At 44.1% G+C, this 24,944-nt stretch overlaps 1 protein-coding gene across 1 annotated transcript in view; it reads right to left on the reverse strand.

Annotated features, from left to right (window-relative positions):
- DPP10 (dipeptidyl peptidase like 10) overlaps nt 1-24,944 on the reverse strand; it is a 450,217-nt gene that overhangs the window by 73,556 nt on the left and 351,717 nt on the right. Inside the window, exons 9-13 of the mRNA XM_088475553.1 lie at nt 21,652-21,806; nt 14,286-14,383; nt 11,364-11,487; nt 5,303-5,341; nt 4,881-4,988 (exon numbers count right to left, since the gene is read on the reverse strand). Of these exons, the coding sequence (XP_088331679.1) occupies nt 4,881-4,988; nt 5,303-5,341; nt 11,364-11,487; nt 14,286-14,383; nt 21,652-21,806 (524 nt within the window). The remainder of the gene's footprint in view (nt 1-4,880; nt 4,989-5,302; nt 5,342-11,363; nt 11,488-14,285; nt 14,384-21,651; nt 21,807-24,944) is intronic.

A 24,944-nucleotide genomic window follows, 5' to 3' on the forward strand; every position in this document is an offset into this window, starting at 1 on the left:
GTCCAAAGGTCGGATTCACCCCCAGCTGCCACTAGGCACCATAGTTTTATTCAACTTCCCCCTATATACCTTTTGTGCGTGATGAATACAGAGAAAGTATTCCTCCCTGACACCATGGCAAAATGTTTTATAGTACAGTATATAAACTCTAGTCTAGCAAACGCCAAAGCGTGAAACTAAAGAGGAATAGAAATTATAGAATGAGCATAATCACAAAGGACAAGAAATCAGAGTAACTGAGCTGGGATTTAGGGGTTTCCTAGGCATAATACACTTAGTGGCCAAATTATTATGATGGCCTGGTTAGTACTCTGGGCCTGATTCAGAGACGGACGCTAATGCGACTGAAATAGCGTCTCCGTACGCAACGCGGTTGCAAAAATACGCTAATGTTAGCAAAGAACACCTGATTATAAAGACACCCACTACTGCCTTCACACCTGCGTACAATTACGCATACCTACTTAAACATCGATACCATCGAAGTTCATCGGCGGCCATTTTACCCTTGCGGCAGGTCTGACCTGACGCAAGCCAGGGAGCTCTTCTTAATACGGCATGAATTCTCCTAGGCATGGATTCTACAAATGGTCGATGTGTTTCATGGGGACTAATCGCCCAAACGCAATGAATTGCATCTTCCAGTTCCTGAAGATTTCATGGTAGTGGATCCAGAAGCATCAGTGCTTGCGCGCTATGGCCTCCATATCCTCACCCCACAATCTGCGTGGCGTCATTGATAACGTGATTTGTCAGACCACATGACCCGTTTCCAATCATTTACAGTCCAATTCCTGTGTTCCTTAGCAATCTGGAGGCGTCTCACCCTGTTCGCAGCAGGTACTGTAGCAATGACGTACGGACAGGCCTTCTGTTTCTGTAGCCCTTACAATGTAATGTGCTGCGTACTGTTCGTTGAGAGGCCATCTGAATCGGTCCCAGATTTAGATTATCCGTAATTTGATGCGCTGTTGCCCGTCTGTGGGACTGCACAAATCTGCCCACCCTCTGTTCCGTTCCAGCACCCAGTAGCCGTTTACGATCTTGCGCTCAGTCCCAGTTTTTGTCTGCTGGTTCTCTCTGTGTACCCTTTACCAGCTGCCACCCTGGTACAGTACATCACAGCAGCAGTTTGCCAATGCTCGTGCCAACAATCATTCCAGGCTCAAAGTCCGTCAGATCGAGCCGTTTATCCATTGTTTCATGAGTGATCCATCTCATTAGTCTCTGCATACATTCACCTTTCTGTTCCAACAGAAGTGTCCTCATACAGCTAGCCTCCTTGCGCGTTATACAGCCCTTCCAATCGCGCCGTGCCGTGGCGTAGTCTTCCGTGCAACTTTTTACCTTCAAATGGATCTAATTCGCACAGGTATGAGAATAGGAAGCACAAGCAGCCTTTGCTAATTAAAATGATTTGCAGCATGCCTATGCTCGGGTGTATCTGTATACGAAACGCTGCGTTACAGTGTGTGTGGCTCTGCTATTCCGTCTATCTCCGAATCAGGCCCAGCATGTATGCCCTTGTCACAATAATGAGAATTACAACACTAGGGGGTTCCAGAATCCTGTAGGCCAGGGGGGTAATGGGGTACATGGATATTTCCCAATCAAAGTTGAATCATTCTATTTTGCTGGAATAAAACTTTATTGTGCAAAGGATTATTCCATATAATTGAATGCTACCTTTGCTGTATATTTGGCGTACTGTATATCTAAGCCTACATAACATGCAGGCTGTAGATTCCCTATCACCGAGGAGAGGATCCCAAGGTCGGGGCTCTCCTCTCGGGTGTCCTCCTTCCTCCTATCTAGAAGTGCGATTTTCAGAACAGTTTGTCATCTAATCCTTTCAGTTTAGAGAGTGGTGACCTTCCTCTGTGCGAGGCGCTCACCGGCCTGTCTGCTTCTGGCAGCTTCCTATTGATTGTGGGCGGATAAACCTACAAGGTTATCGAGTAGAGAACGCCCGACACAAAGAGATGCAGTGCCGAAAATCCAGCTTATAACTTTATTTGTGGTGAATATTATCTAATAATGGTCCGGGCTGTTAATCCCTCGTACAGCCGCTCTCATCTCCCGTCGGTCTTTGTTCAGAGCTGCATCGGGGAATGATACTTTTTGTTTAGGTAGAAATTACTTTTTACATTTAATGGGTTCTGGCATTTATTTTTGTCATGCCTTGTAGGTTATTGTTGTCATGTGTAACGTAAAAGTAACTCCCCATGTAATGGAGAGAGACATCGGAAGGATTAGTACATCTCCAGACTTAAGTGGTTAAATTAATATTCTTATTTCTACTTATTGCAGCGATTCGTTTTACACAAAGATTATTTTCTGTTAGTACTAGAGATGTGCGCTGTCCACCCGTGGTTTGGTCTTGATTTTGCATCTGGATTTATCTTCGTGTTTTTGGTTTTGCAAAACTTCCCTCAAAGTGTTTTGATTTTGGATCAGTTTTTTTTTTTTTGTCATTTATAAAAAGTTTAAAAAAAACAGCTGTGATTTTTGCAATCCAAATTCCGAACCCGCGGGAAGATCAGAACCGTGACTCGGATCTGTCCGAACCGAACCGCACAACTCTAGTTATCACATTAACCTCAGGCAGGGGGGTCGCCTGGGGGCAACAATTGGCTCTGGCACAGGAAAAAGGGCGTGGCACTAAATTCTCCATCTCAGCAATCCGGCTAAGCAGAGCACCAGGAGGCGGAGCTGAATGATCAGGCCTTCAGGCGGTCAGACTAGCCCATTAGGCCATCAGCCCTTCTGGCATTTGTCAGATGGCCCGTCCTGCCTTGGCTTCAGGCTTGAGAAATGTTTTAGAAGTACATACAATAAAATGGGTATTTCCTACTTCCCACTATTAATAACCCTTCATGAGATAAACACCGCCCAAGATGTGGAAATGCCCTATGCCGCCACGCCTACGTCATTATACTGTACACTTGTGGTCCCCTGGATTGCCTAATGGATTGCAGGTAATTACTCAACAGTGAATGTCAGTAGAAATCTTGGACTAGTTAGTAGCATGTGAAATGAAACAAAATATCTAGTGAGTAATGGCCCTGATTCAGAGCCAGACGCTCTGACAGAGCGCTCGCTCTGAATCAGGGCCGGTCTTTTTTTTTTTGAACGGCCCCCTGGCCGTGCGCATAGCTGTGGGTGACCACCCACAGCTATAGTGAGCGGCCAGGAAGATGGTCCCATTGGGCTTGCAATGAGACCCTTGTGGTAGGGTCTCGTGGCCGCAAGCCCCAGAGAGATTTCGGCTCTAACAGAGCCGAAATCTCTCCCACTGACATCACTCGTGATGTCAGTGGGGCCGCCCCCAAACGGAGGCGTTCACATGGGAACGCTTCAGTTTGGGCAGCCACTCCCCTGGTCCGCCCACCAAAGGGGGCGAGCTGTCACTCAACATCGACAGCTCGTCCCCTTTGTTGCGAGACCCAAAGCGAGAGTGCCCGTCGCTATCCGGGTCTCGCGCATGCGCACTGGCCCACCATCGACCCGGTTGCGAGCGCACTGCCCTTGCGACCGGGTCTGAATCAGGCCCAATATCTAGGTGCCCGGTATACATCCTATATGGAGGCAGTGTAATATATGGTTGGTATTAAACACTCCTGTGTCACATCGTTGTGCTGACTCTTCCCTGTAAGTGCAATGTGATTTATTGTCGTTTCCCAGTTATCATGTCACTTTTATATGACATTTATTGTCTTTACCACACACAAGTGCTCAAGTCCTCTTACTGTAAAAGCCTATATAAAACAAACATACAAATCAGGGGACCAGTGAGTTTGTTTTATTCCATCTATAATCTTCAGCCCAACGTTTACATGCATTATAATCTATAACTCCTTAGTGAATGCTTACCACACTTTACTTGCGCCATGCAGCCATGTTTGTATCACAGTATATCCAGGATGTGGTACTTCCACATCCTACATCCTTCCTGGTGATCACATGATCCCAAGGCCCCCAGGACAGGTGGACACTATTACTACCCTCAATAGCTCTCATAGAAAGAAAATGCAATCTGTACCTACAGTATAACTAGAGATGTGCGGGTCTGGTTTACTGAAATACAAAAACACATAAACTTAGAGTTTCAGAGATGTAATGAGTCCCAGTTCAGAATCACTTTGGGGTTCCGAGTAGAACAGAGTCCTGACTCAGGTCTTGTCGCAATTCGGAACTCGGATTTAAAAAGCGGATCTCGCGTGTTTTGGATTGTTTTTAAGTCCCTCCCTCCTGAAACCAGGTGATGTTAGGTGGTCAAAATTGACTGGAAATTAATAGTATTGATGTTAATAATTCTACAGGAACAAAAACAGGTCTGTTACATGTTTTTAGCAGGCTTTTATACATTTTTAAAGAATTCCAAAACCAAAACCGAATCTGAACCAAAAACACTTGAGGGTCATTTTGCCAAAAACCAAAACATGATGATGATTTAAATCCAAAACCAAAACACAGGGGTCTGCGCACATCTCTACATATAACTCGCCTCAGCTCCAGACAGCTCGACTTAGAGGCAGCAAAGAATTGCTGTAAAACTTAAAATATAATTTGCAGTGTCCCAAAAATAATTATAATGACTGACTTGAGGACATTGTAACAATAATTAAAAAAAAAAATCTAATTGGCATTAAAAAAATAATTTAAATAAATAATGTTCACTCTGCTTTGGATTTTATAAAAAAAATAAATAAAATATTGATATTTGACACAGAAACACACTTCATAGTTCAGGAGAAAAAAAATTGGAGGCATTTGGTTAAAATTCCTGTTTTTTTCTAATAAAAATAATATAATATAATTTCCACTAAAGAACTTGAGGCAGTACTGAGAAAGAGCAAAATAATTTGGGAAATTCCCACCTGTACATTAAACATGGCGATATGATGGAACTCTCCGCGCCCGCCCTGTTTCACAGGTACCGTCAAGAAAAATTTACTGCCATCTTTGGAAAATACAGGTTCCTCATTCTGTAGAACACAAGATCATCAAAGATTAATTGGACAATGACTACGTCTACAACATCCTTTATATTATTGTTAACATTCTTTATATTATTGTTAACATTCTTTATATTATTGTTGTTGTAGTTATGTGTAGACAATAACAAGAAGATCATGGTCTAGAAGAACCCAATGTAAATTTAAAAAAAAGTTTTTTTTTTAATTTTTATAATTAATACAATTATTATAAAAATAGATGTTTCAAAATATACTGTAACAACACAATGTTCATAATATATATGTTATTACGGTGTTTTCGTACAAGTCCTGTTGATTGTTACCTGTTTTGAAAGCCAGACATCAGAGACTATTTCATACTTCTGCAAAAAATTTAATATTTATTGATTAGAAACAGCTTTGATTTTTGAGACCTATTCATTGTTAGTCAGTTCAGCTATGTAATTGTCTGATGTACTGATGAACCCACAGTCTAGAAAGAAAGGATTTATTAATAAAATTATTTCTCTTTAATTGCTAAACAAAAGATACATTTACAGAAAGCTTAATTTATATTCAGTTAATATACCCAAATGAACAAACATACAGTATCATTCAATAATTTCTGCACAATTAATGAACATTCTACAGACATACAGTATACCCTGAGGCAGTTACAAACTCTCAGACAGGAGACTTCAGTCATGCTTGTTAATAGAAAATAATTATATAATAATATTCCTTCCAATTAAAAAAAATGACTTATTACATTTGTGTAACACCTCCTTTTCTGACACCTCCTTATTTAATGAACTGTTTAGAGGTCTTTTTAGTATATAGCCTTTTTTCAGTGTAAGTACATTTTTCCAGAGTGCAGAAGACTTGTACACATTTGACTGAGGAATGTAGGAAACACAGGAGAATTTGCAAGTGGACCAGAGCAGAGGTAGACTGACTGACAGACTGACTGACGGACAGATTGAAAGACTTAAGGTGCATACACACACAACGATTTTTTGAACGATGATCGATAACGATATTGTTTATCATTCAATCATTGAAAAAATCCTTCACTTTCTGAGTTAAAACGAAGAACGATTATCGTTCATGCGCATTCACGTTTGTAGTTTGTCGTTCAGTCAGACTGACCAACTGAATGATTTTCATTAAGGGAATATGCAAAAATCGTTTGCAGTTCAAAAAAATCGTTCATTACACTTTAAAAAATCTGACAGATAATCTGACAAAAAATCGTTCATAAAATCGTTGGCAACAAAATCGTTGTGTGTGTGCAGCTGTACTGATAAACAGATTGACTCACTGACTGATTAATTTACTCATTCAATGATTGATGGCCTGACTGACAAATTGTGATTTACTTACTGACAGATTGTACTACTTACTGCTTGATTGACGGACAGACTGACTGACTAATTGAGTTACTGACTGATTGACTGAGTGACTTACATACTGACTGACTGGCTGACTGACTGACTAGCTGACTAAGGTTTGGTACATATCAGGCGATAAATTGGACGCTATAATGTTTAGACGCGGATCAGAAAAATGTATTGTACATATTGCTCCATGTGTACCCTCAATCGCACGTTCACGTGCGTCGGCAGCGAAATCGTCCGCTAATGGGACGACGTCGCTAACAATCGCATGCAGGATGGAAGGGTATATTGGGTGGTCGTACAGCAGATCATGCAGTGTGTACGGCCACCCGATATATATCCTTCCATCGGACGTCAGGACGGCTGGGATATGTGTTGTTCTGATGTGTACCCGGCCTTACTGACATATTTACTGAGCGTGGCCGGCCGCTCCATCTCTCCTCACTGAACCTACTGAAGCTGGGAGGAGGCGTGGCCGTGGTCCGGGGATGTCATCATAGCCACGCCTCCTCTCAACTTCTAAGAGAGCCAATGTCATTTTTAATCAGGCACCGGTCGCGAGCCAATTGGAACTCGCGGACAAGCAGCCGCTGCTGATTGGCTGCTGGTCCGCAAGTTCCTATTGGCTCACGACCAGCTCCTGATTCAAAATGGCATCGGCACTGTGCATAACTATAGAGGGTGCAGGGGGTTGCTTGCTGGGCCGATGGGCCCCCTAAGCCACCGGGCCCCATAGCAAGAGCACCCCTTGCACCCTCTATAGTTACACCAGTGGAATGGGGACTTCTTGTGGTGGAAGAGGCTCTGTATTTTGCTTACTTACTGTAGATGTACACTTCCCATTACTGTACTTAAGGGGTTCTCACCTCCAGTCCCCAAGTACCACCAACAGGTCATGTTTTCTGGATCTCTTAAATCCATACTTGCCGACATACAGCTCCCTACTTCCGTGGCCGAGCGAGGATGACGTATCTTCAGGACTGAGGCTGAGAAGCACTGCTCTAACTAATTACTCATCTTGGGGTAGGAAAAGCCAATAACTGAGACGGTTACAGGAAAATCTTTTTATCACTTTCACTAGTGCGACCAATTGTCTTCCACATGAAATGTTAAATTATATGTTTGAATCTGGGACTCAGGGTATAGAGTGGAGAACTGGGACCACCGAAGCTGTTGCCAATATCAACCAATTAGCTTCCACGTATCATTTTATAGAATGTACTTTATACATGCTACCTCAAAGCTGATTGGTTGCTATAGGCAACTATTCCATTGGCCACTTTTCCACTCTTATCCCTGCTTGCTACATGAACCATTATTTTATTTAGTTGCACTGTAAAGGGGCCTATCCATTAGCAGATGTATTTCTGAGCGATGAAAAACAAAAGATATCCCTTGAAAATTCCAGTGGCTGTGCTGAACGATATCTCTCATGTACATGACAGATTTTGGCAAACGATGACCGATATCGCATGACATCATACAGGGAGTGGATTTTTTTCTCTGCAGCTAATATCTTTTGCCGTTTACCGCATATAAACTGCACGATATTGCTAATATCGTACAGCTATATGCGATAATTGACCAACATGTTGGATGATAGATGCGATTTATCGGCCACGGGAATGCGCATCTGTCATTGTTCAGGGCCTATCCATTAGCAGATATAATGAATGATTGAACGATATATTGTTCAATTGTTCATTTTGGGGGTCATTCAGACCCACTCGCGAGCGGCAGTACGCTCGCAATTGGGTCGATGTTCCCCACTGCGCATGCGCACGATGGAGGGAGCTCCGTCATGCGCATGCACGAGACCCGGCGAGCGACGGGCTTCCCATCGCTCCGGGTCTCGCACCAAAGGGGGCGTGCTGTCGATGTTGATTGACAGCACGCCCCCTTTGGTGGATGTGCCGGGGGTGTGCCTGCCAGATGGAGGCGTTCCCATGGGAACGCCTACCGTCTGAAGCCGGCCCCACTGACATCACTAGTGATGTCAGTGGGAGTGATTTTGGCTCTGATAGAGCCAAAATCACTCCAGGGCTTGTGGCTGGGAAACCCGACCACATGGTTTCCCTCACAAGTCCGATGGTCGCGATGGTCAAGACCATCGCGACCATCTTTTTGGACGCTCGTATATGCTGTGGGTGGTGACCCACAGCTATACGAGCGTCCGGGAGGACGCTCCATTTTAATGGAGGAGGGCCCTGATTCAGAGCGAGCGCTCTGGTCAGAGCGTCCGGCTCTGAATCAGGCCCTTTATCTGCTAATGGATAGGCCCCTTTAAGGAGTTATGTTAATTTGATTCTGAGAAAATTAAAACTAGCTAGTGTGTGTGTGTGGTGTTATGGAAATTAGGGCCTATTTATCATGCTATATAGATACACAATAATAATAATAATAATAATGTTTATTGGAAACTGCTGGAGAACCCTGTGTTTTATCTGCAATGTAATGGTTAACATGGAGTATAATAGCCGTTTATCAGCATCCCTTACTGTCTCCCAGGGGATGGGATCCGATGCTTATTAATAGACTCTCTACCTCCCGGGGCTGCTGATCCTGAGAAAGTCACTGGTGGGGGCTCAGAGGTCAGAGGCAGAATAAGCTGAACACGTTCTCTTCATTCAGCCCTGATTGGAATTCTAGTCCCACACAGGGTGAGCGCTGAGATCCCAGCTACACAAAGTGTCACTGAGCGCCTGTGGAAGAGCCCGGGAAGGCAGCAATCTCTCCCTGCAGCAGTATCCTCACTAAATACTACACAGCACATTCTCTCACACACTACAGCAGGTGTAAACACTACTGGTTCTATCACTGCTGACGGCCTGACAGGAGTGATTGCGGGTGATGCAGATTTGGCCGGATAAAATGAAAGGCGAGAACGAAAATCCTTTTATTGCAAAGCAGGTTATAGAAGTGGAAATGCGCGCGGCCCACGTGTTTTGATTTTGCCAAAACCACCCTCAAGTGTTTTGGTTCGGATTCGGATTCGGATTTCTTTAAAATTGATAAACACAGCAAAATTCACATCGTTTGGACCTGATGACATGCAATCGAAAATCTGAAATTTGTTTTTTAAATAAAAGTTCCGAATTTACAGCGGACCCTGAGCCGGGACTCAGTTCTACTCTGAAGCCCAACAGTGATCCGAGCTGGGACTGGATTCGACTCGGAATCTAATCTATAGGGGAGGGCAGACAGAGACGGGTGACAGGGAGAGTGGAATGGGTATGAAATACCGTCGGCCGCATGGCCGTCGGTTCGATTCCCGTCAGCGGCAGCCCGACAGGAGCAGAGTGCGACGCAGCAGAAGCCCGACAGCGCTGGAAATCCCGATCGTGTATAGGTAAGTATCCACTAACCTAACCTAACCCCCCTAACCCTAACCCTCCTTAGGGGTGCCTTTCCCTAACTTCCCCCCCAAGTGCCTAACCCTAATCCCCCCTCTAAGTGCCTAACCCTAACCACCCCCTTCCCCGCTACGTACACCTAAGTCACCCGGGGGGGTGCCTAACCCTGTCCCCCCCGGGGGTGCCTAACCCTAACCCTCCCTCCCCCTAGCCTAACCCTAACCCTCCCGGGGGCATGCCTAACCCTAAGTCCCTCCCGGGAACCCTAAACCTAACCCTCCCCCCCACGGTTGTCCGCTCGCGGCGCCCGGCATCACTACGATCGTGATGCCGGGCGCCGGTCTCCCGGCGTCGGGGAAATGCGGGCGTCTACATCTAGATGCCCGGCATTTCACCCTTGCCGGGATAAGACAGTTGGGAAGCTGTCTGCCGGTATATAGGCAGTCGGCTTCCCGATTGCTTCCCGGGAGAGTCAGTGAGCGACGAGCACAAAAGGGTAGGAAAGGATGAGAGCTGGTAGGATTTAACAAAGAAATGGGTTTTCAGAGTCCGTGTGAAGTCTTGGAGAGAGATCCTTACATTGCTGAGGCTACGTTAGGGGCAAAGCGAAAATTTTTTAGCCCTTAAAATGTTGTGGGTGCCGGAATATAGATAGACAGAAAAATGGTCGACAAGGTCTAGATAGACACCAGATGTTAGACAGTCATTAGAATGTAATAGGTCTTTTAGGATGTTAGCTCTTACGAGCAGGGCCCTCTACCCTCTTGTGCTTCTCCCTACTTTAGTTTCATCTACTTCTTACTCACCACTAGGGCACCTAACACAATAATACCGTAATAATAATAATAGGTCGACCGGGACAAAAAGTCGACTTTTAAGAAGGTCAACAGGTACAAATGGTCAGCAGGGTCAATATACCGATATAAACCTGGTTGACGCAAAAAACACGTTCTTTTTTTTGTTTTTTTAGGGTTCGGTTTAGGCAATTACCGGACGGTTACGGTTAGGCACTTACCCTGACAGTTAGGCACTTACTCTGATGGTTAGGGTTAGGAACTAGAAGGGATGGTTAGGGTCAGGCACCTACCCCGACGGTTAGCGATAGGCACCTAGAGGGAGGATTAGGGTTAGGCACCAAGGGGAGGGTTAGGGTTAAGATTAGGGCTAAAAAATAATTTTAAAAATTGTGTCGACCATTCCCATGTCGATCTGTAGTATCTGTCGACCTTCTTACATGTCGACCTTTAGTGTGTCAACCTTTTGTCCCATTCGACCTACTGACTGTCTAACAACTGGTGTCTATTTAGACATGGTCTACCTTTTTACTGTCTACTGTATCTGTTAATCCACACCCAGATTTTGTATGGGCCCCTATTTACAGTACTGTCAAAAAGTTGAAAAACCACATTTACACATAGGACCTTGACAGTGGAGGTGGTCGGACCTACAGCAGCTGTGATGCCCAGAGCAGCTGCTACACCTCCCACCACTACAGAGTCACGTCTTTGGTCTACACAGTCGACAACAGCTTAATCCCATCACACGCGACAAGCACACACTTTGAAATTCAGACATGTGGCTATGATAGCGTTCTCATGTATCAGCCGTGTAGCTGTGACCATGTCCTCATGTATAACACATGTAACTGGGCTCACCTTAGTGCAGGCTCCTGTAGTCGTCTCGCAGACAGTCAGAATTGAGATGTTCTGCAGGCGGTTTAACCACCTGACGACGGTTCTCGTGTTACTGATCCACTTCACCATTGTGATATAATAATCCCTGAGAGAGGGAGAAAACATCAGCCTGGAGCAAGCGAAATATAGTGTCACATAGCGAGAAAGCAGCGTAATAAACGGGTGTGTAAGCAGGGCCAGCTCTAGGGGTGTTTGACCAGTGCGGTCACACAAGGGCGCCACCCGTAGAGGGCGGCACCCCTCCCCAGCATCCCAATTTCAGCGGGACAGTACTGTTCCGCTGTTCCACCCGCGGGCCACTTCGCGGGTGGTCAAATCGGGAGGCTGGGGACCCCCATCACTGCAGCTGTGCAGCGGTGCCGGACTCCCGGAGAGTGAATGGATGCCGCGCACATGCGCGTGGCAACCATTCACTGATGGGAGAGGGCTGGGGGAATCCCAGCCAGTCACGGAGTGCTGGGCTTTACCCCCAGCCTGACGTTATGTGAAGGCGTGTCATGCGGGCACGCCTCCAAATAACGTCACATGGGGTGTGGCCTATGGTAATTAGGCCACACCCCCAAAATTGGTCGCGTGCGGCTTCTATATCCATATACTATTATATACAACCTGCTTCTATATCCATATACTATTAAATACAGCCTGCTGCTATATCCATATACTATTAAATACAGCCTGCTTCTGTATTCAGATACTATTACATAAAGCCTGCTGCTATATCCATATACTGCTATATAAAACCTGCTTCTGTATTCAGATGCTATTATATACAGCCTGCTGCTATATCCAAATACTAATTATATATATATACGGTATATACACACACACACTGTATATATACACACACATACACTGTATATAACCTGCATCTATATCCAAATACTACATATACAGGTTGAGTCTCCCATATCCAAAATGCTTGGGACCAGGGGTATTTTGGATAATGGAATATTCCGTATTTTGGAATATTTGAATATCATAATGAAATATCTTGGGAATGGGACCCCAATATACACACAGAATGCATGTATGTGTTATATACACCTTATACACAGCCTGCAGGTCATTTTATACAATATTTGTAATAATTTTATGGTTCCTTCAAGCAAAGTTTGTGTACATACATTAAATTAATTTATGTTTCATATACACATTCTACACACAGCCTGAAGGTAATGTTATACAATATTTTTAATAATTATGTGCCGTAGACAAAGTTGGTGTACATGGAACTATCAAAAATCAAAGGTTTCATTATCTCAGTCATGCCAAAATGATTCCGTATTTCTGATTTTTTGGATATGGGAGACTCAGCCTGTATATAACCTGCTTCTATATCCATATACTTTTATACAACCTGCTTCCGTATACTATTATATACAACCCTGTATATCCATATACTAATATATATATATATATATATATATATATATATCCTACTTCTATATCCATATTAAATAACCTGCTTCTATATCCAAAATATTAAATATATATATATGGGGGGCGATCACACTGATTGCGCCCACCCACTGCTTAGCGCTAGGCCTGGGGGCATTTTTTGGATTTTTTTCATGGGGCCGGCCAGGGGGCCTGATTCAGAGCCGGACGCTGTTTGCGCTCGCTCGTTCAGAAAAAGGGGCCAGATATTTAAATTGAGCGCTCGCTCTTTGCGGTCTGTTGACGCCTCTATGTCTGAGCGAGCGAACGAAACATGCGCTCGCTATTTTGTAAAGACGCCCCCTGGCCGCTCGCATTCCTACGTCATCTCCGCTATTTATTAGATTAATCGAGCACATCGAAAGGCGTCTGAACTGCTCGCAGTGCTTGTGGTTGGATTTTCCTACCGCAATCATGCGAACAGTTCAGGCTAAGAGACAACCAAGTGACGTGGCCGATGACGCTGCTTTGTTAATTATGCACACCCATTAAACGCCCGTTTTGACCGTTTGGCACGCCTGGGATCTCCCCACCCCGTTTTCAAGCACCTTCCCCTGTTACCACCCACAAACGCCTCATCCTGTCACTCAAATTAGCAGGCATTCACTATTTTGCGAGCGCTCGAATTCCGACCGCACTGACTGGTTGGCGCATGCGCATTACAACCCATATGCATGCGCAGTTGTGCGAACATTGCTCGGAGCGAACGAGCGGCCGCTTACGAGCGGCTCTGAATCAGGCCCAGGGTCTCTACGTCCCTGCTCTCACCCTATTACATTTGTCCCCAGATGTTAGACAGTCAATAGTTAGACCGGGACAAAAGTTCGACAGGGTCAAAAGTCAGACACATTAAAGTTAGACATGTAAAAAGGTCGACATGGTCAAAAGTCAGACATGAAAATAGTCAAAATGTTTTTGTTTTTTTTGCCCTAATCTTCACCCTAACCCTCCCCTTGGTGCCTAACCCTAACCGTGGGGGTAAGTGCCCAACCCTAACCCTCCAGTAAGTGCCTAACCCTAAAATAAAATAAAAATTGTGTCAACCATTTTCCTGTTGAACTTTTGACCCTATCAACCTTTTGTACATGTCAAACTTTAGTGTGTCTGTCTTTTGACCTTGTCGAACTTTTGTCCCTGTCTAACTACTGACTGTCTAACATCTGGTGTCTATCTAATTACTGACGATCTATAGTCGGGAACCATATATATATATATATATATATATATATATATATATTATATATATATATATATATCCTGCTTCCATATCCATATACTATAATACAGTACAACCTTGTTCTGTATCCATAAAGTTTTACATACTACTAATATTCTATGTAGCCTAGTTAAGATCCTATTTTCAGCAAACATCCATAGAGTATTATAACAAAGTTAAGTGAACTCTTAATATACAAAATGTAAAATATTAAAGCAAAGGGCAATCACCTGGATCTCAGGCTCTCGGGCGGCATCAGCTCTAAAGTATGTGTAGGCCCATAGAGATTTGCCACAAATAATTTCACGGTGGGATTGGTCTGACCGGCCTACAGGAATGAGACAGAGAATAAAGTTAGAGAAATCCACAGAAGTGTGCTCTGCAACATTATGGAAGTGGATAGATCCCTTTCAGTATCTGTACCCTGATGTTATCAGTTACTGTCCAAAGTCATTCCCTACTATCCACGCGGGCATAGAGGGGGATATAATCTTGTGGTGAGCAAAGCGAGCACGCAAGGGGACAAGTTTCTTTTTTGGTAGATTGTATGAGCAGTGAACAAAACTTCCACCCTCACTGCACGTCACTTCCAGGTACACAAACTGAAGGGGAAATATACCTTTCCATCCCTCACTCCCATAATGCATTGTACTATGTATTATCCCACATCTCTTACCCCCATAATGCATTGTGCTGTTTATTATCCGGCATCTCTTACCCCCATAATGCATTGTGCTATTTATTATCCGACATCTTACTCCCATAATGCATTGTGCTATTTATCCCACATCTCTTACCCCCATAATGCATTGTGCTATTTATTATCCCACATCTCCTACCCCCATAATGCATTGTGCTATTATCCCACATCTCTTACCCCCATAATGCATTGTGCTATTTATCCCACATCTCTTACCCCCATAATGCATTGTATTATGTATTATCCCACATATCTTACCCCCATAATGCATTGTGCTATTTATTATCCCACATCTCTTACCCCCATAATGCATTGTGCTATTTATCCCACATCTCTTACCCCCATAATGCATTGTATTATGTATTATCCCACATATCTTACCCCCATAATGCATTGTGCTATTTATTATCCCACATCTCTTACCCCCATAATGCATTGTGCTATTTATCCCACATATCTTACCCCCATAATGCATTGTGCTATTTATTATCCCACATCTCTTACCCCCATAATGCATTGTGTTATGTATTATCCCACATCTCTAACCCCATAATGCATTGTATAATGTACTATCCCACATCTCTTACCCCATAATGCATTGTGCTGTTTATTATCCGGCATCTCCTACCCCATAATGCATTGTGCTATTATCCCACATCTCTTACCCCCATAATGCATTGTGCTATTATCCCACATCTCTTACCCCCATAATGCATTGTGGTATTATCCCACATATCTTACCCCCATAATGCATTGTATTATGTATTATCCCACATCTCTTACCCCCATAATGCATTGTGCTATTTATTATCCCACATCTCTTACCCCCATAATGCATTGTATTATGTATTATCCCACATCTCTTACCCCATAATGCATTGTGTGCTGTTTATTATCCGGCATCTCTTACCCCATAATGCATTGTGATATTATCCCACATCTCTTACCCCCATAATGCATTGTGCTATCTATTATCCCACATCTTACTCCCATAATGCATTGTGCTATTATCCCACATCTCTTACCCCATAATGCATTGTGTTATTTATAATCCAACATCTCTTACCCCCATAATGCATTGTGCTATTTATTATCCAGCATCTCTTACCCCCATAATGCATTGTGATATTATCCCGCATCTCTCACTCCCATAATGCATTGTGATATTATCCCGCATCTCTTACCCAATAATGCATTGTACTATTTATCCCACATCTCCTACCCCATAATGCATTGTACTATTTATTATCCCACATATCTTACCCCCATAATGCATTGTGCTATTTATCCCACATCTCTTACCCCCATAATGCATTGTGCTATTTATTATCCCACATATCTTACCCCCATAATGCATTGTGCTATTTATTATCCCACATCTCCTACCCCCATAATGCATTCTGCTATTTATTATCCAGCATCTCTTACCCCCATAATGCATTGTGATATTATCCCGCATCTCTTACCCCATAATGCATTGTGCTATTTATAATCCCACATATTTTACCCCCATAATGCATTGTACTATTTATCCCACATCTCCTACCCCCATAATGCATTGTGATATTATCCCACATCTCCTACCCCATAATGCATTGTACTATTTATCCCACATCTCCTACCCCCATAATGCATTGTGATATCATCCCACATCTCCTACCCCATAATGCATTGTACTATTTATCCCACATCTCCTACCGCCATAATGCATTGTGATATCATCCCACATCTCCTACCCCATAATGCATTGTACTATTTATCCCACATCTCCTACCCCATAATGCATTGTACTATTTATCCCACATCTCCTACCCCATAATGCATTGTACTATTTATAATCCCACATCTCCTACCCCATAATGCATTGTGCCATTTATAATCCCACATATTTTACCCCCATAATGCATTGTACTATTTATCCCACATCTCCTACCCCATAATGCATTGTGATATTTATAATCCCACATTGCTTACCCCCATAATGCATTGTACTATTTATAATCCCACATCTCCTACCCCATAATGCATTGTGCTATTTATCCCACATCTCCTACCCCATAATGCATTGTACTATTTATCCCACATCTCTTACCCCCATAATGCATTGTACTATTTATCCCACATCTCCTACCCCATAATGCATTGTACTATTTATCCCACATCTCCTACCCCCATAATGCATTGTGCTATTTATCCCACATCTCCTACCCCATAATGCATTGTACTATTTATAATCCCACATCTCCTACCCCATAATGCATTGTACTATTTATAATCCCACATCTCCTACCCCATAATGCATTCTGCTATTTATCCCACATCTCCTACCCCATAATGCATTGTACTATTTATAATCCCACATCTCCTACCCCATAATGCATTGTGCTATTTATCCCACATCTCCTACCCCATAATGCATTGTACTATTTATAATCCCACATCTCTTACCCCCATAATGCATTGTACTATTTATCCCACATCTCCTACCCCCATAATGCATTGTACTATTATCCCACATCTCTTACCCCCATAATGCATTGTGCTATTTATCCCACATCTCCTACCCCATAATGCATTGTACTATTTATCCCACATCTCCTACCCCATAATGCATTGTGCTATTTATCCCACATATTTTACCCCCATAATGCATTGTGTGCTGTTTAGTATATCACATCTCATCAGCTGGGTACACACCTAAAGATTTTCTGCCAACCGTCCCACTAGTTGATTGGTTGGAATTAAAATCTGGTAAGGAATGAAAGCAAATGACAATCAGCAATTTGCTACCAAACGCCGGAAAATGGACAAAAACTGTTGTTTGAACAAATTGTTTAGATCAAACATTTAACAAATTTGTCTGACCGACCATTTTCCTCTGTTTTCTGGTATTTAGGAGCAAATTGCTGATCAGTTACTCCCATACGTTACCAGATTCTCATTCCAACCAATCTACTAGTTAGATGGTTGGATAGAAAATCTTTACGTGTGTACCCAGCTTTACTCCCATAATGCATTGTGCTGTTTAGTATCCCGCATCTCTTACTCCCATAATGCAGTGTGCTATCTACTATCCCGCATCTTACTCCCATAATGCATTGTGCTATCTATTATCCCACATCTTACTCCCATAATGCATTGTGCTATCTATTATCCCGCATCTCTCACTCCCATAATGCATTGTGCTATTTATCCCGCATCTCTCACTCCCATAATGCATTGTGCTATCTATTATCCTGCATCTCTCACTCCCATAATGCATTGTGCTATCTATTATCCCACATATCTTACCCCCATAATGCATTGTGCTATTTATCCCACATATCTTATCCCCATAATGCATTGTGCTATCTATTATCCCGCATCTTACTCCCATAATGCATTGTGCTATCTATTATCCCGCATCTTACTCCCATAATGCATTGTGCTATCTATTATCCTGCATCTCTCAGTCCCATAATGCATTATGCTATCTATTATCCCGCAACTCTCACTCCCATAATGCATTGTGCTATCTATTATCCTGCATCTCTTACCCCCATAATGCATTGTGCTATCTATTATCCTGCATCTCTCACCCCCATAATGCATTGTGCTATTTATCCCACATCTCCTACCCCATAATGCATTGTGCTATCTATTATCCCGCATCTCTCACTCCCATAATGCATTGTGCTATCTGTTATCCCGCATCTCTCACTCCCATAATGCATTGTGCTGTTTAGTATCCCGCATCTCTCACTCCCATAATGCATTGTGCTGTTTAGTATCCCGCATCTCTCACTCCAATAATGCATTGTGCTATTTATTATCCCGCATCTCTCACTCCCATAGTGCATTGTGCTATTTATTATCCCGCATCTCTCACTCCCATAATGCATTGTGCTATTTATTATCCCGCATCTCTCACTCCCATAATGCATTGTGCTATTTATCCCACATCTCTTACCCCCATAATGCATTGTGCTATTTATCCCACATCTCTTACCCCCATAATGCATTGTGCTATCTATTATCCCGCATCTCTCACTCCCATAATGCATTGTGCTATTTATTATCCAGCATCTCTTACCCCCATAATGCATTGTGATATTATCCAGCATCTCTCACTCCCATAATGCATTGTGCTATTTATAATCCCACATCTCCTACCCCATAATGCATTGTGCTATTTATTATCCGGCATCTCTTACCCCCATAATGCATTGTGCTATTTATTATCCAGCATGTCTTACCCCCATAATGCATTGTGATATTATCCCGCATCTCTCACTCCCATAATGCATTGTGCTATTTATAATCCCACATCTCCTACCCCATAATGCATTGTGCTATTATTCCCACATCTCTTACCCCCATAATGCATTGTGCTATTTATCCCACATCTCCTACCCCCATAATGCATTGTGCTATTTATTATCCGGCATCTCTTACCCCCATAATGCATTGTGCTATTTATCCCACATCTCTTACCCCCATAATGCATTGTGCTATTTATCCCACATCTCCTACCCCCATAATGCATTGTGCTATCTATTATCCCGCATCTCTCACTCCCATAATGCATTGTGCTATCTATTATCCTGCATCTCTTACCCCCATAATGCATTGTGCTATCTATTATCCCGCATCTCTCACTCCCATAATGCATTGTGCTATTTATTATCCAGCATCTCTTACCCCCATAATGCATTGTGATATTATCCAGCATCTCTCACTCCCATAATGCATTGTGCTATCTATTATCCCGCATCTTACTCCCATAATGCATTGTGCTATCTATTATCCTGCATCTCTTACCCCATAATGCATTGTGCTATCTATTATCCTGCATCTCTGACTCCCATAGTGCATTGTGCTATCTATTATCCTGCATCTCTCACTCCCATAATGCATTGTGCTATTTATTATCCTGCATCTCTTACTCCCATAATGCAAAGTGCTATCTATTATCCCGCATCACTCACTCCCATAATGCATTGTGCTATTTATTATCCAGCATCTCTTACCCCCATAATGCATTGTGATATTATCCCGCATCACTCACTCCCATAATGCATTGTGCTATCTATTATCCCGCATCTCTCACTCCCATAATGCATTATGCTATGTATTATCCCGCATCTCTCACTCCCATAATGCATTGTGCTATCTATTATCCCGCATCTCTCACTCCCATAATGCATTGTGCTATCTATTATCCAGCATCTCTTACCCCCATAATGCATTGTGATATTATCCCGCATCTCTCACTCCCATAATGCATTGTGCTATCTATTATCCCGCATCTCTCACTCCCATAATGCATTATGCTATGTATTATCCCGCATCTCTCACTCCCATAATGCATTGTGCTATCTATTATCCCGCATCTCTCACTCCCATAATGCATTGTGCTATCTATTATCCCGCATCTCTCACTCCCATAATGCATTGTGCTATTTATTATCCCGCATCTCTCACTCCCATAATGCATTGTGCTATTTATTATCCCGCATCTCTCACTCCCATAATGCATTGTGCTATCTATTATCCCGCATCTCTCACTCCCATAGTGCATTATGCTATGTATTATCCCGCATCTCTCACTCCCATAATGCATTGTGCTATCTATTATCCCGCATCTCTCACTCCCATAATGCATTGTGCTATCTATTATCCAGCATCTCTTACCCCCATAATGCATTGTGATATTATCCCGCATCTCTCACTCCCATAATGCATTGTGCTATCTATTATCCCGCATCTCTCACTCCCATAATGCATTATGCTATGTATTATCCCGCATCTCTCACTCCCATAATGCATTGTGCTATCTATTATCCCGCATCTCTCACTCCCATAATGCATTGTGCTATCTATTATCCCGCAACTCTCTCTCCCATAATGCATTGTGCTATTTATTATCCCGCATCTCTCACTCCCATAATGCATTGTGCTATTTATTATCCCGCATCTCTCACTCCCATAATGCATTGTGCTATCTATTATCCCGCATCTCTCACTCCCATAGTGCATTATGCTATGTATTATCCCGCATCTCTCACTCCCATAATGCATTGTGCTATCTATTATCCCGCATCTTACTCCCATAATGCATTGTGCTATCTATTATCCTGCATCTCTTACCCCATAATGCATTGTGCTATCTATTATCCTGCATCTCTGACTCCCATAGTGCATTGTGCTATCTATTATCCTGCATCTCTCACTCCCATAATGCATTGTGCTATCTATTATCCTGCATCTCTCACTCCCATAATGCATTGTGCTATCTATTATCCCGCATCTTACTCCCATAATGCATTGTGCTATCTATTATCCTGCATCTCTTACCCCATAATGCATTGTGCTATCTATTATCCTGCATCTCTCACTCCCATAGTGCATTGTGCTATTTATTATCCCGCATCTCTCACTCCCATAGTGCATTGTGCTATCTATTATCCCGCATCTCTCACTCCCATAGTGCATTGTGCTATTTATTATCCCGCATCTCTCACTCCCATAATGCATTGTGCTATCTATTATCCCGCATCTCTCACTCCCATAATGCATTGTGCTGTTTAGTATCCAGCATCTCTCACTCCCATAATGCATTGTGCTATCTGTTATCGCGCATCTCTCACTCCCATAATGCATTGTGCTATCTGTTATCGCGCATCTCTCACTCCCATAATGCATTGTGCTATTTAGTATCGCGCATCTCTCACTCCCATAATGCATTGTGCTATCTGTTATCGCGCATCTCTCACTCCCATAATGCATTGTGCTATTTAGTATCCCGCATCTCTCACTCCCATAATGCATTGTGTGACATGTCACTAAACAGTGTTCTCTGTATGTTCCTGCCCTGTACATATGACATTTCACTGAGCAGCAACATCTGTTATTACCTTGGGATATGGAAACTGCTTTCCCGGGGGATACAAGCTCCCAGTATACTGAGGAATGACCATGTTAGGCACCAAGCTGTCATTTATCATGAGGAACGCCAGTCTCTCGCCATCGGGGGACCACCAGTGAGCCACGTGTGTGCGCAGCAACTCCTCTGAAAGAAACGCATACCATGGCCAGCAGTTAGTGTCCTGCAGTCCTAGTCCGGCGGTGACCATCAGGAAAGCCAGTGCTCACTGGGCCGGGTGGAGGGGTGTATACTACTAGTACAATGTAATCTGCTCATGTCTAAATCACACATGCGTCATTGTACAATACCGTAGCGGCTCGCAGCTACATTTTAATCGCAATGTGATTGATAGTCAGGGAGCTTTTAAGGGAGGTAATGGCGAGCGGTGGTAAAGAAGGCAGGCTGTCGCGACCGTTTTAGGGGCGTGTGTCACATCCTGCGTCTGCGTTCCCGGACGCAAGAACAACGCCTCAGGCCATTCTGCGCGACCATGGGGTTACTCAGAAGTCCGATAATCAAATGATCTACGACTGATGCCGCGTCTTTGTACGCAGATGATTTGCAAAGCCGCCGGTGGGTGTCTCAGTAAATTCCTCAGCGTCTGCGACATTTTGCCTATTTTCCCACAGCAGCCGCGATGGCATTATCGTCCATCGCTGAAACAGGCCCATCATACGCTGGAGCAGAGGAAGGGGCACAGGAATACTTGGTCGCACTTGAGCACAGCTATACACACAGGGCTTTCCCTGGTCTTCTCATTGGAAATGACCGGTCTACCCAGTGGAGTTTCTAGAGAGGAGGGGGCCCGTGTGCAGTCTCCGAAACGGGCCCCCTCCTCCCCGCCCGGCAGCGTCCAGAGTCTATAGAGTATGCACAGATCACCGGTAAAATGGCCGTGGCGGGCATTTTCCTTGTACTGCGCATACGCAAACGACGGGAAAATGGCCGTCGTGGCCATTTTCCCGTCGTTTTACAGCGCCGGACCCCCCCCTCGCCGACGTGGGACTCCGAAGAGGTAAGTAATACTATGGGTGCAGGATGTGAGGTGCGGGGCCCTCCTGGACCCAGGGGCCCGTGTTCCACGCACACTCTGCACCCATTATAGATACGCCCCTGGGTCTACCCTGACGCACAGTCCTGAGTTCCCAGCATACTAATATCTCTGCATTCCCCACAGGCCCGGACACTTTCATGCCACTCAGCTACTGTCTGTTCCCACTTTGGGGTATATTTACTAAGGTGCAGGTTTGGGAAGTGGAGTTGTTGCCCACAGCAACCAATCAGATTCTACTTATCATTTATCTAGCACCTTAGAAAGATAATAGCTAGAGTCTGATTGGTTGCTATGGGCAACACCTCCAATTCTATAAACCCGCAATTTAGTAAATATACCCCTCAATGCTCACTTATACCCCTTTCACACAGCAAATGGCGGGTCGCACCCAGGATTTGTACACGTGTCCATCCCGGGTGCAACCCACCTGAGACCCCTTTCAGACCGGCAGCCCGACCTGGCAATAATGCCGGGTCTATGACATCACCGTCATCACTGCTGAGCGGGCGCTTGGGGATGAGATCAGCTCCAAGCGCCGGCTCTCCCTATGCAGTGAACGGGTCCCGGGACGCCTCAAGCCGTGTTACCTGTTCACACTGCACTGCGAGCCGTGTTCAACCCAGCTCGTTACCAGAGTTGAAATGCCGGGTCGCTCGACCCAGGTTATTCCAACTGGGCCCTTTCACACTGCACAGTAACCCAGGTTGCTGTGCGTTCATGTGCAATAACCCGGGTTATATGATGGCAGGGTGAAAGGGGTATAAATGAGCACACTCACAGGCCCACTGAGGGGCTAATGCAGAATTGCATGTATGCCTGTTTAGGGTGCGTGTCTGGCGTGTTCTCGCACAGAGTTCAGTGAGGGCATGCCGACGCAGCAGCGGGCTATGCTGACTTGAACAAAAGTAAGGATGCACATCGATAATTCATAATCATCGATGGTTTATGGCCGATGTTGAATGTTTTTATCATCGATAGTGGAGAACCAGAAAGTTTCCCTCCATCGATGAACACGCTTGCACATTTATACTGCTCACACTACGGGGCACAGATAAAGTTGGCGTAACATGCGGGAGAACAAAAGACGCATTAATACACCATTTTGGTACCAGGAGATATCAGTAGTTTACATGTAGAATAAAACAATATTATATGAGCCTGGTTTACGCCAAGGGCTGTATCTTAGGACACAATATGTACAAAAGTAATTCTCATTCACCATGTAACAAACAATTAAACACAGACACAAATCCAATATGAAAATACTAATTAATTTTTCACACTTAGTTGCACACATCTTTCCCGTCAGGTCACGGCAGCGTGCTCGCTAGCTTATGCTAATGTTCTCTGCCGAATACCCATCCATCCTCATGCAGATGGCCGCGCCCCCCGCTGTATTTCCATCTGTAGCCGTCATGGGACTTACATCCGCCACATGCTGAATGCAAATGGTCTGACACAGGTGTCCCATCTCTGTCCACACCCCCCAGACAAGTATGGAAGTCGACTTCCAGGCGTACAACGCTCTGCGGTTCTGCGTGTCCGCATTGCTGCCGCCCAGTTGTTGCCCACAGACGCCGATTATATGGAAGCAGTGATCCGTCAACGTGCGCATCAACCTGTCTGTTCTTTCAATCTCTCTTTGTGAGTGGTACGGCGTGTGCGCAGTCCGCAAACCTCTTGCTACGCCGGATATGCAGTTTGCACGTATCCGCAATATCCGTCCGCATTTAGGATCTGATCCATAGATGTCTGCTAAGCCAATGGTTAGTGCACATCCCCGATGTGTAGGGGTCTGCGCATGTGCAAAACGGGTCCTACGATCTCGCTCGCAGACCCCCCCAAGCCACAGCATGATTGACATGCTGCTGCATTTGGGGGGGCGGAGGGGGTTGGCCACCGTACTCAAAAAAGGGTGTGTGTCGTCCCCATTCTCTAGGAGGAATGAGACCAGGGTCTGCGTTGGTGGACGGAGATTTCCTGCCATCGCAACAGACTAGGAGGTAAGCTTCAGCTTCTGCAGCCTGGCCAAAGGAGCAACCAACGCGACGCAGCACTCACTTATAGAGCACACTCATATACAATCACTACTCACACACAGCACTCACTTATAGAGCACACTCATATACAATCACTGCTCACACACAGCACTCACTTATAGAGCACACTCATATACATTCACTGCTCACACGTAGCACTCACTTATAGAGCACACTCATATACATTCA

This window comes from Taudactylus pleione, unplaced genomic scaffold (assembly GCF_031769625.1).
Source record: "Taudactylus pleione unplaced genomic scaffold, aTauple2 ptg000173l, whole genome shotgun sequence".
Classification (NCBI taxonomy): Eukaryota; Metazoa; Chordata; class Amphibia; order Anura; family Myobatrachidae; genus Taudactylus; species Taudactylus pleione.